Genomic DNA, 12,450 nt, shown 5'->3' with positions numbered 1-12,450 from the left:
TAAGAACATTTTAAATGATCAGTACAGATTAAAGAACTTGTCATGCAGTTATTGTATTTTGTTGTGCTGGGTACTGACCCTGTGTGTACTGACTCTACATTTTTAGAGTCTCAGGATTTCGTACTAATCATGTTACTTAGTAGCTGCCACTAAATAGTGCCTATACGATGCAGCATGAGCAAGAAAAATAGTATATATAGCAGTGACAGCAAAACGTTTTGGGCCTGAGTGCCCAAACAAAAAAACCAAAAACCTAGTGGGCAGCAGCAGGGGCAGAACAGAAGTGGCAGAAGGGGGAATCTGGGCACAGAGTTGGCTCGAGACCCCACTCCGGATCCTCCACCAGTGCCAGCTGCTCCGGATCCTGGCCCGCCGCCTGTCAAAGCGCCAGCATCAGGTTTGGCTGCGGGGGGGGGGGGGGGTAGAGATCTGGCAATTTATGGCTTTCATGCCCGCAGAAAGGGCTCAGGTGTGCCAGCTGTGGCACGTGTGCCATAGGTTTGCCATTGCTGATGTACAGGTTGGTTGAAATTAAAAACCTCTGAAACTTCCTGCTTTACCTACAGTATAATAAAACAGAAGTATGCATAAGCCTAAGGCAAATGGTTTCTTCTAATTTAAAAATATTCATATGCATATGTTAGTCACAAACAATATCTTAAGTCTTAAGAAAGCACAGTGGTGCCTCGCTTAGCGAGGTTAATCCGTTCCAGATTAACCCTCGCCCAGCAAAACATCGCTAAGTGAACTTAAAAAGCCCACAGGAACGTATTAAAACTGATTTAATACGTTCCTATGGGCTTAAAACTCACCGTTCTGCGAGGTTCCTCCATTGCGGTGGCCATTTTGGATGCCTCGTTAGCGAGGCAAAACAGCGGTCGCCATTTTGTTTTAGCGGCGGCCATTTTGGAACCGCTGATCAGCTGTTTGCTATGCATTGATCGCGTCCGCGCGATCATCGCATAGCGAAAAGAGCCCATAGGGGCCATCGCTGAGCGAACGCTCCGGCGATGGCCCGTAACCCCTCGCTATGCAGTTTCATTGCATAGCGAGGCGCTCGCTATGTGAGGCACCACTGTATCTGCTTTATTATTTTTTAAAGTGACCAAAATCCTGTTGTGTAAAGAGTAAGTCTTTAATTACAGATAATCTCAGAGAGCAGGTGACATAAATGACAAGGAAAGTTTTTCAGTACTTAGACTTCCTCCTTTCATCTTGCAGTCTCTACACAATGAAACTGATTACTCCCAAGTGAGACAAGCCACAGGACAGAAGGAGGATGTCTTTAATTACAAAAAAGATCCTTGCTGCTGATGCCATCATCTATCTGTAGACATAATTTAAGCAATAAGATTTCCCACAAAGTTACTGTTCTATACAAAACTGAACTTGTTTCTGAATAAACCTAAACAGGATTCTTATTTCCCCCCCTTAATTTATACTGGCAGAATAAAACTTAACAATACACAGTTAAAATACTACACAATGATACACAATGGTATAATATACATGGTGTTTCATGGACTTTCATTAGCAAAAGTTTCGAGGGGAACTTAGCTGGCTACATTTAAGTGGTCTTTAAAATGAGTTTGCAGGATTGCTAATAAGTACTGTGTTCACATGCTCCCCCTTCTCTTCTCCCCTACAAAGCTTCCCACATGACTTTCCTGCTTAACTGAGTCAGTTATTGAAGAGTCAAACAAGATGCTATTAAGAACTTGATGTTAGAAGAAAACCCTTAAGTAATTGGAAAAAACTCTGTTTGAAATAGCATGTGCTTTCCTGCTTCCAAGTCTTTTGAATTAGATTGTCTTGTTTCATGACTCATCACTGGGAACTAAACACAGGCTTAATTTGCTCAACTGACTACTTAGGCAAGAACCTGGTAGAATCATAAATGTGTTATTTATATCACTTTTTGGAACCGTAGACCAGTTGGGGGGCGGGCTCCATGTGCAGGGGCGCACTCGCGGGAGGGTGTGCTGCGCTTGCGGGTGGGTGTGGCTCACGACACACACCCCGCACAGGCACATGAGCACGACACGTCCCCCGCAAGCACAACATGCCCACTGTGTGTGCGTGCAGGGGGTGGAGATCTGTCTCCACAGCCCAGTCCTGGGAAGCCCACGGACCGGCACTGGGGGGTTGGTAACCCCTGATTTATATCATCTGATCTGAGTCTCAATCAGGCAACTATGTTTTGAATGAGCCCTCCAAACTAGAGTATGATCTTTGTTTGAAGGGACTGCACAAATTGTTCAAGCCAAGGTTTTGCTCCATTAGCTAAACCAGAAAATCAATTATTAGACCCAACTGGTATCTTCAAAACACCCCATACCACCTTTTTACCAGTTCTATGAGATATGTTCTTCTTTGTAGTCAGATAAACAGTACAGTGGTGCCCCACATGACGACGATAATCCATTCCAGGAAAATCGCTGTTAAGCGAAATCATCATGCTAAAAACAATCCCCCATTGGAATGCATTGAAACCCATTTAATGTGTTCCGATGAGGAAATTATCTTGTTGTCCAGCGAAGATCGCCCAGCGAAGATCTAGGTTTCTATTACAAGTACTGCCATCTGTTACCCTTCAAACATTATCAAGTAAAATGTCTCCTCACCAGATCACATCTAGGTACACTGGATACAAACTGAGCACCTTGGCATCCAAGAATAAATCCCGCCAGGTTCAAGAGAACACAGATAACAGAGAGCAAAACAAACAAGTTAACCTGGAACAAAATTAAAAATGCAAAACATGGTAAGTGACTTGTCTGCTCACATTTTCACACCAACCTTTTCATTGTTCTATATTACTACCTATAAATTCCTTGCCTTGTATTCCGTATACCATGCAAATTCAAAACATACCAAAAGATATCACACTTCCAACATGTTCTAATCACCCACATGCTTCTCTGTATTTGAATTTTAAAACACTGCAGTCTGATATTTCACAGTGCATTCAATAATATGAAATAAGATAATAGAATGTCTAAAATCACATGGCAGTGAAAAAAAGATGAAAACCATGCCCATTGGGAGGAAGGCACTTGATAGCATTGATTATCTAGACCCTAGGTTCTTAACCTTTGTTACTCAGATGTTTTTGAACTGCAACTCCCATAAACCCCAGCCAGCACAGTTGGTGGTGAAGGTTTCTGGGAGTTGCAGTCCAAAACTCCTGAGTAACCCAAGGTTAAGAACCAGTGATCTAGACCCACTTCTTGAGGTTTCAGCTTTTTAAAGAGGATGAATATGTTTTCCTCACCCTGATGAATCTTTTTAAAGTGAAGAACAAATGAGGTATAAGCCTTCTAATTCTGCTCAACCTATCATCAACTAATTAAGTAGCCATAGTATCCTCCTGAATCATCTCCATGGGTCTCTTTTTCCATCTTTGTGGTTTTGGAGTCTTGCCTCACTGCTCTAGGGGGCAAAATGGGAAGAGAGAAAGCATGTCTCCAGAATCCTCTAGTACAGTGGGGTCTCAACTTACGAACTTAATGCGTATTGGAAGGCAGTTCTCAGGTCGAAAAGTTCTTAAGTCGAATCTGCATTTCCCATAGGAATGCATTGAAAACCATTTAATCCGTATCTGCTCTTTTCGTCCATAGAAACTGATGGGAAGCTGCTATTCTGCCTTCTGCCACTAGAGGGGGATATTTTTTCCTTTTTTTCCTTTTAACCTAAGATGACTTAGCTTTTAAAAAAAGGAAAAAAAAGAGTTCGTAACTCGAATCTAAGTTCGTAAGTTGAGTCCATACATTCCTATGAGAGCGGTTCGTAAGTCGAAACGTTCGTATGTCGAGCCGTTCGTAAGTCGAGACCCCACTGTAAGTGCAATTCTTCTTTAAACAACATGCAATGAACCTATGCAGCTTCTTTTAAGCAACCTATGAGGCACTTAGAAGTATAGCTTCACTGCTGACATTCAGCAGTGTGCTGCAGCAGTACGGAGGCAGGCAATATTTTTCTTGGCATTTTGATTTTTTTAATTGTCTGTACACTGCATATTTTTGTTATGTATCCAGCAAAACATGTATGTTGCAATAATAGAAGTAAGAGTAAGAAAGAAATTCAGGAGCTTATCCTTGCAGCATAACAGCAAGCACTCCTTACAAATGCAATTAAAACCTAGATTGATAGATCATAGATGGTGGTTGTGTAAAGAAGCAGAAGAAACAGTGCACCACCTTATCTGTGATTACAAAAAGATTTCACAGATTTTTGGGAAAAGCAAAATAAAGTTGCAGTAATGGTACACTGGAATATATGTAAAAATTACATCAGTGATCAAAAACTGGTGGGGCGACAAAACTGAAAATAGTTATTGAAAATAAAGAAGTCAAAATATTACAAGACTTCCAGATTCAAACTGATAAACATCTGGCTCACAATATGCCTGGTCTGATCATTTTTGAAAGTGAGGTCTATATAATAGATGTGGGGATGCTAAAATCAAAGAGAAGAAATCTGAAAAGCTTGCAAAGTATAAGAATTTACAAACTGAGATTGAGTTATTAAGGCAAAAAAAAAAAAAAAACCCACAACTAAAATTCTTTCTGTTGTAATTTGGTGCTTTAGGTTCAATACCAAAAGACTGAGAACACCATCTTGGTACTCTAGGTACAAATGTGATCACAATTCAGCAACTGCAGAAGGCTGTCTCACTTGGAACAGCACATATTTCAAGGAAATACGTACCTATGAATAGCCTATCTCCTTGACAGTTACTCCATATTCAAGGAACTAAATCCTGACAATTTTTGGCAGGCCATGTATCATGGGAATAATACTACTAATAATGATAATATACTTTATTGTGGAAATAATTTAAGATGCAAACAAACCTATTTTATATTCTAGCAAGGGCAAAGGCACATCTGAAGGATTCAAATTACTTCCTCCCCAGCACCAGAAATAGAACACAACGTTGATATCACATATGCTTACTTTGGTGAGACTCTTAGTGGGGAAATAAGACAGTGAATTCAAATAAGTAGATGTATTCTGCTTTAACCGTCTCATGATAAGAAGGAGTTAACTTTTTAAAATCCAGGAAGCAATCTAGCACGTCCTGATTCAATTAAACCTTTATTCTGGGTTGCTACTAGTTAATAGGTTTCAAGGCACACAATACAAGTATTTTTGAATATTGTTTCTGTGTCCACTAAAAAATGCAAATATATGACTCAATAACACAAGAGTTTTACTGCTGAGGCCCTCACAAAATGCTGCAATTGACATTCAGCACAGAACTAATTGGAACATCTTAGAGACCCAAACTCTCTGCCAGGGACAGTTGGCAAACAAGACCTCCCTCGGTGGATCTTCTTGTTGTTAGCCACCTTCTTGCACAACCCAGGGTCAATTACTCGTCTCCCCACCTCTATGGCTGCAAGCAAACAGTTTCCTCCTCCCTTTCTCTAGCCAGTAATGGAAATTGAGCCAACAGAACACAGGTAACAAGGGACCAGCTCCTTCTCCTCTATCAGCTGTTGCCTTGCTCGGAGAAGCTGAAAGGTAAGCAAGTAAAAACAACAGTGATGAGGAAAAGAAGCACCACTTGCTCACCTCCCCCTCAGTATGGACGTTTAAAGTCAGTTCAGTCCCAATACCCACCAGTGAGAGAAGACATATGAACAGTGGCTTCTCCTGTTGCTCTTCACTGGCTTCGTTTCTTTGGACCAGGATAGAGGGTGGAGAGGAAGCTCAGTACAGCAAGGCAGTGAAACAAAGGGATGCACAAGTTGGCTACCCCAGCAAACACCCGAGAACTGGCTATTCAAGCTCCCTGGAGACATTCCAGAAGTCACAGGGAGATCTTAGACAAACATTAGTTATAGGATAAAACTTTCTGAAATCTGAAACTCAAATACATTCAAGATTTAAACAAATGTTTCAATCCACTACCACTTCTGTCTCTCTCACAAAGCCTGCCAAACATTCAGCTTAAATCCGGAGATGTGTAAGCAGAAATGCAGAACGGGGTTTTTCTTGTTCTGCATCCCTTTCTGACTGATGACCTTTGATTGCCAAAGGTCATTCCTAGGAATTTGGGGAACCTGCTGGACTCATTGTGCTGTTGGGCATGGAGGGAGCAACAGCAGGTGAGGAAACTGAATAACTTGTTGGTGGGAGCAGAAGCACCTTTGCTCACATCTGGATCCAAATCTATGTTGTTGAAATTTCATTCATGAAGTTGTTAACAAGATGCTAGGAAAGGAACAAATAAGACATTTCCTATAATAAACCACCATCTATTTCCCCTTTCCAGCTTTCCGAAAATTTTCTCTGGCTGTAAGTACCCTGTTCCCCCAAAAATAAGCCCTAGTATTATTTTTTTCAGGATGCTGTAATATAAGCACTACCCAAAAATAAGCCCCAGTTAAGTGAAATCCCACCTTCCACCATTGTACAGCAACCAGAAGTAGATATGACTATTTGAATAAATGTAGATTGTTGTACATGAAAAAAATAAAGCATCCCCTGAAAATAAGCCCCAGTGAGTTTTTTGGAGCAAAAATTAACCCTGTCTTATTTTCGGGGAAACAAGGTACTTACAGCCAGAGAAAATAACCGCTGATACTGAAACAGAAGTACGTCTGGATCTATAACAACTGGTGACTGATGGCAGATTTTCGGAAAGCTGGAAAGGGGAAATAGATGGTGGTTTATACAGCAGACCTGGGCAAAGTGCAGCCCAAGGACTACATACAGCCCGTGAGCCTCTCCTGTCCGGCCCATGGACAGTTTTGAACATCAAAACCATTTATAGCTTTTTGTCTAAAGTTGATCAGTTGCTTATGTTTAACATACTGCAAAAAACCTCTTTAGTATTTGTGAAGATTAACAAGTTTAAAATAAAAACAATCATAACATCACTGTTTCATTTTATTTTTAAGTAAAGTTGGTTTGGCACCTGAACACAGTTCAGATTTTTCATGTGGCTCCCCTATAGAAATTAATTGCCCACGCCTGGTATTCAGTAAAGCAAAGCAAAGCAAAGCGTGCTGCTTATATACCGCCTCATAATGCTTCAAGCACTCTCTGGGCGGTTTACAAGTTAATTATGCAGGCTACACATTGCCCCCCCAGCGAGCTGGGTACTCATTTTACCAACCTCAGAAGGATAGAAGGCTGAGTCAACCTTGAGTCGGCTACCTGGGACTGAACCCCAGGTCGTGAGCACAGTTTTGGCTGCAGTACAGCGGTTTAACCACTGCGCCACAAGGCTCAATAGTATTCAGGTCCAACAAAAATAGTTTGCTGTATATGTACTTCAGTTCTTCTCACAAATAAAAGTAGACTTTCACCTTCAGTCATTTTGTGGAGAAACCATGAGTGAAATCTCTTACATATGGCATTCCAAAAAGGATCTTGTAGTAAATCCTCCACTGAAAAGTAAAGGCCTTGGAAGACTGCATATAAAGAGAGCAGCACTCATGATCTTTTTAGACTGCAACTTCCACCAGCTCTAGCCAGCATAATTAAAGATAAATAATTCTAGGAGTTGCCTTCAAAGGTCATCTTGGGGAGGGGGGGCTGCACTTCACTGGTGCAGAAGATAAGCATGCAGCTTCCCATTTCCCCCTGGACTCAACTGTTCACACCTGGACCAAACTGTATGTATGTGTGAACATTTCAATTATATGATTGCATGTGATTAAAATCAGTAAATTTGTACATTTAATTAAATATTCTTCAAGAAGACAAACACTTCTAGCACGCAATACATCAGCCACTGTCAACAGTAACATACATTACTCTGTTGAGACTGGCAATAGTATATATGCCCAATAAGAATTAATGCCTTATGTCGTTTAATAACTTCAGACTTATACTATTTATCTTTACAAGTGATCATCTTGGTCCACTTTCAATTATGCTGAGTTTATACCAAGACAATCCTGTAAAATGTTTCCATACTGCATTATAAGCAAAATTATCACATTAACCAACACATACCAGAAGTATCATTGGTCTCTTCCATGTTGTCAGTCCTATAATCCCTGATAAAATTACCTGCAACAATAAAACAAATAAAAAGATCTGCAAGAACTGAGAGTTCATTATCCATGTACCTAGTAAAAACAGTTACAATTATGGGAGGAAAAACACTACTTATACTTGCGTTTCTAATATAACAAACTCGTGAGGCCACTCCTATGGACTCAAAATTAGACAATTCACTTCAATGCACATATTTTGCACATAATTATTTCTGATGGGCAAGTTGAGAAAAATATTGTATTATACATAGCTTCAGTTTAATACCATTAGTTATACAGTTTCAGTTACCTAAAAATGTAATCAGTGCTATACAGAGAAGCAAAAAATAATAAAGGATCTTTTAAAATATGAAACAACTCTAACCACCATAAAAACTCCTACACCGTTTCATTATTTAGTTTGTAGCTCACTTACTTCAAAGAAGACATCAGCACAAAACTAGCACACCTGCTTTCATATTTAGGATGTAATCGTAATCTGTCAAATCTTTATAAACTCTTTTTTTGTCTTTATATTCAAAAACTTACTATGAAGAAAAAGATCTCAGTGCAAACCAAACACTCAATATTAGAGTCAAACATGAAAAATCAAATGCAGTTTGCATTGGTAGAAGTAAATAAATGTATTAATATGTGTGCAGCAACAAGCTGTGACAGTCATACACCCCTGAAAACACTATCAGCAGTTTTATCACACATGTATTCTTGGAAAGGAAAAGACTGAAACTACATCCTCACATCCCTTTCCCCCTTCCTGATCAGGGCCATCTTTTATCAGTCAGAACTTTACTAGTGTTTGCATAGGTTTTGCACAAATTGCCATGGCTAACTGTTACTAGCTGACAAGCTGCTGAGCGGTGTCTGTCTCAAACTTGGTCACATGCCCAAGTGTGCAACTAAGATGTACTCTGACACCTTCAGCCAGGACAAGTTAAGCAAACTTTACAGAAACATCTATAAGTATTCAGCTAGTTTCTGGGCCCAACTTGAAGTACTGATCATTACCTTTGAAGTCCTATATGGCTTGGGTCTAGGCTGCCTGAAGGACCATACTGTATCTCCCCATCTGAGCCTTTTCAGCACTTAAGATCATTAGAGGAAGCCTTCCTTTCAATCCCACTGCCAGCACAGACATGGTTAATGGGGACACCCAGGCCTTCTCTATGGCTGCTCCCAGGTTATGGGTTGCTCCCCTCAAAGAATTTGTTAATTGAAGAACTTGAAAACCCCTGGTAGAACTTTCATGTCTTGATTAAAGTCCCCAGAAGTATAGATAGGGTAATTCCTGCAGATTTCTGGATACTGTAGTCCAGGAATTCCAAAAACGTCATGCTTAGTGTTAACCCACATGTGAAACTAGAACATGAAAGTTCTAGGTTGTTAAACATATTTGCTTTTTATTTAAAGATAAGATATATGGCCCAAAACGTATTATTATCAAATGACTTTTGCATAATCGTGTGCTTTCAATTTTTTTTAAAGTGGCATGGAACTCATTTACTCTAGTCTTCTATGAATACAGACTGCACAAAGGATGGATGTATCTGAGGGATGAGGAATTTATGGCCCTCAGCTTATTCTTGAGTTCTAACTGCTTTCAGTCTTAGACCAAGCAGCAAATAATGAGGAATGATAAAAGTTATAGTCCTATAGTATTTACAAAGGCATGAGTTGTCCCTCCCTGATGTACATGCAAAGTAATTTAGTCTGGCTCTAATTCTTTTAGAGCATGAATCTGTCTTTTATAGGCTCATAATAATTAACAAAATCTGAAAGAAAAAAAGGAGTAACTCCAGAAGAAAGACTTATCATCCAAACAATAAGCAGAAGTTCTATACAATGTTTTTCTTAAATATTAATTAAAACATTTCATTAGCCAGAAGAGTTAAGAGCATCAACAATTTTTACAATTGCCATGCTCAGCAGTCCTCAAAGAAGGGAGATAGAGTTATAGAACACCATAAGATCTTGTCTGTGACTAGAAGCAAATTCCGTAGCCCTAAATCCAACTGCAAGTCCCAGTTAGAGCAGATCCATTGTGTACATCAACACTTACAGAATCAGTGGGTCTCATTTTCTTGATGAAACAAGAAAATGGATTTCAGCCATATAAATCAACAACACTTTCAAGTTTTGTTTGGGAACAGAATATAGATATTTTATTTGTTTGTTTTATTTCTATGGCACCTTTCTCCCATTAAAAAAAAGAAGGTAATAGCCTTCTTTTAAAAAAACAACAACAAATACTTCTCAATGGGATAGACCACAGAGGTCAATGGGGTTAAAAGAACCACTGTATCTGCCAAGCTAAGAAGACAGGAGAAGAAACTTCCTTAGGCACAACCAAATGTTGTTTTAGCCTAACTGGCTTAACATGGTACTGTACTCTGGTAATCAAAAGTTATTATAAGCAAATATATAGCTCTCTCTCCTCTCATCGCCCATAGAAAGGGGAAAAGAGTTGAAGAAAAGAGATGAAGAAGTATCAACAGAAAACACTAAGGTGAAAATAAGTAAACAGTGCTTCACTTTGTACTTTCCAAAGCTATGGTTAAAATTATATAGCACTGGGCACAGCATAATGTTATGCCTGTGGAAGTTTGCAAGGAGTTATACCCAAGCAATCCACATTGGATTTCAGACGCCACAACTGACTGTGCAAATGACTGTGCAATCAGTTGCACAACTGTGCCTGCAAAACTATTTACTGGATGACTTCTACTTTGATGTGAATTTTGCAACAACTTCAAAGTATGCAGGCATAGATATGCTAGGATTTGAAGCAGCATTTACTGTATTTGATTGTTTTAATTAAAGTAAGTAATGCTGGTTGTATCACTCTGATGCGAGCCAGAGGCTGGGACTTAAATTCTCCACTGTGCCTCCTGTAAGAGGAGTCAGCCTCTGTGGCCTTGGACAAGCTACACAACACCAGGGTGCCCCCAGAAGGGAATGGTAAACCTCTTCTGAGTATTTTCTACTTGGAAAAAGGTTGCCATAAATCAGAATTGACTTGACAGCACTTGGTTATTATGTTTTATTAAAGTGATGCCCTCTTTCAGAATACAGATCCATTGTGGGGCACCCTCATAAACAAACACCAGGTGACCTGGGCACCCAGAAATACATCTATTTCCTCCAAATCTCACTTGAGAAAAATCAGTATGGATTAGGATCATGTCAGTTCTCATTTTAATTCTTCTTGAGGAAAATGCAATTAATTCCATCCTCAGAATTTTTGTAGGGAGAAACACAATGAATGTCGTAAAATACCTTGAGAATTAAGCAATGCCGTTCCCATTTTAAATGTTGGTCAGGTGATCACCTTCTCACAAAGGATGGAAAATCTGAAAGCGGGTTCCTAGGAGACGATCTAGCAGGTGTTCCGAAGATACTGACAATGCTAGACATGCAAAACAGAAACAAAGCCGTGTCTAGGGCCACTTACCGAGGAACCAGCCCAGAAGGGACACGAGTTCTTCACCTGGGGGGAGCTGCTGAGGGAGAGCGCCCCAAAGCTTAGGGCCACCATGCAGCACCCCAAAATCAGCTGGAGCAGCCCCAAGGACAACAGAGGTCTGGCCGGCAACAACAGCCGCGGTCCCGCCGAGGAAGAGGCCGCGGCCCGACGAGAAGCCTCTGGGGAGAGAGCGGCTGGGCGAGGCCGGGGCTGCTGCAAACCGCCACGGGACCAGCGGGGCCGGATCGGAGGCGGAGGCTGCGACGGGTCTTGGATGGCGGCGGCGGCGGCCGCAGCAGCAGCCGCTGCTACTGAGCAATGTCTGGCCGCCTCGGGAACCCCCGAGAGCCTGGCCATGGGGCAGCACGAACCCGGCAGCACCACCGGCAGAGACATGGGGAGCGGCGGGAGCTGGGCGGCAGCTAGAGAAGCAGCGAGGGGAGCGAGCCAAACTCTGGCCAACGGCAGCCAAGCGGGTGGCTGGCTGGACTCCACCGCCTGCTGCGGGCGAGGGGGGTGGGGGTGGCGGGCTTGCGCTGCTGCTGCCTCCTCCCGCTGAGGCGTCCGGCCAAGCCCTTTTTCTGCCGTCCACCCGCCGCGCCGCCTGACCAGCTTCCTCTCGGCCTCTCCCACACCGTCACCCCGCGGTTCGGCCACTTAAAAGGCACCCCTCGTGCTCTTTTGTACCCCCCCACCGTCCCCCGGCATCTCAAGCCACTCTACTGATAAGTGAGGAGTTTCTTATTCATATGGAGAGACCCCGTCGCCTCGTGTCTCGAAAGAGATACTACTCCAGACGGATGACTTCCCCCCCCCCACTACAATCACCCTGAGGGACAAATCCCGCTTGAAACCTGCGTGCCAAGTTACTCTGCCCTCTCCCTTATTTCCCCACTGCTACCAACTCCTTCGTTCGCCTGAGGAGCCCCTTCCAAGTTCCCTCAGGGTGCCAAAGGCTTCAAATCCAGCCCT

At 41.8% G+C, this 12,450-nt stretch overlaps 1 protein-coding gene across 4 annotated transcripts in view; it reads right to left on the bottom strand.

Annotated features, from left to right (window-relative positions):
• ENTREP1 (endosomal transmembrane epsin interactor 1) overlaps nt 1-12,135 on the bottom strand; it is an 80,265-nt gene extending 68,130 nt beyond the window's left edge. The window contains exons 1-3 of one of the 4 annotated variants that reach the window (XM_072992187.2): nt 11,467-12,135; nt 7,975-8,031; nt 2,625-2,735 (exon numbers count right to left, since the gene is read on the bottom strand). In XM_072992187.2, the coding sequence (XP_072848288.1) occupies nt 2,625-2,735; nt 7,975-8,031; nt 11,467-11,874 (576 nt within the window). In that variant the 5' untranslated portion in view covers nt 11,875-12,135. The remainder of the gene's footprint in view (nt 1-2,624; nt 2,736-7,974; nt 8,032-11,466) is intronic. The other 3 variants (XM_072992188.2, XM_072992189.2, XM_072992190.2) reach the window with 3 other exon arrangements.
• Between the last annotated feature and the right edge of the window lie 315 nt (nt 12,136-12,450).

Source organism: Pogona vitticeps, chromosome 2 (genome assembly GCF_051106095.1).
Source record: "Pogona vitticeps strain Pit_001003342236 chromosome 2, PviZW2.1, whole genome shotgun sequence".
Lineage (NCBI taxonomy): Eukaryota > Metazoa > Chordata > Lepidosauria > Squamata > Agamidae > Pogona > Pogona vitticeps.
The sequence above is the reverse complement of the archived record's forward strand: the minus strand, read 5'-3'. Positions and strand labels throughout refer to the sequence as shown.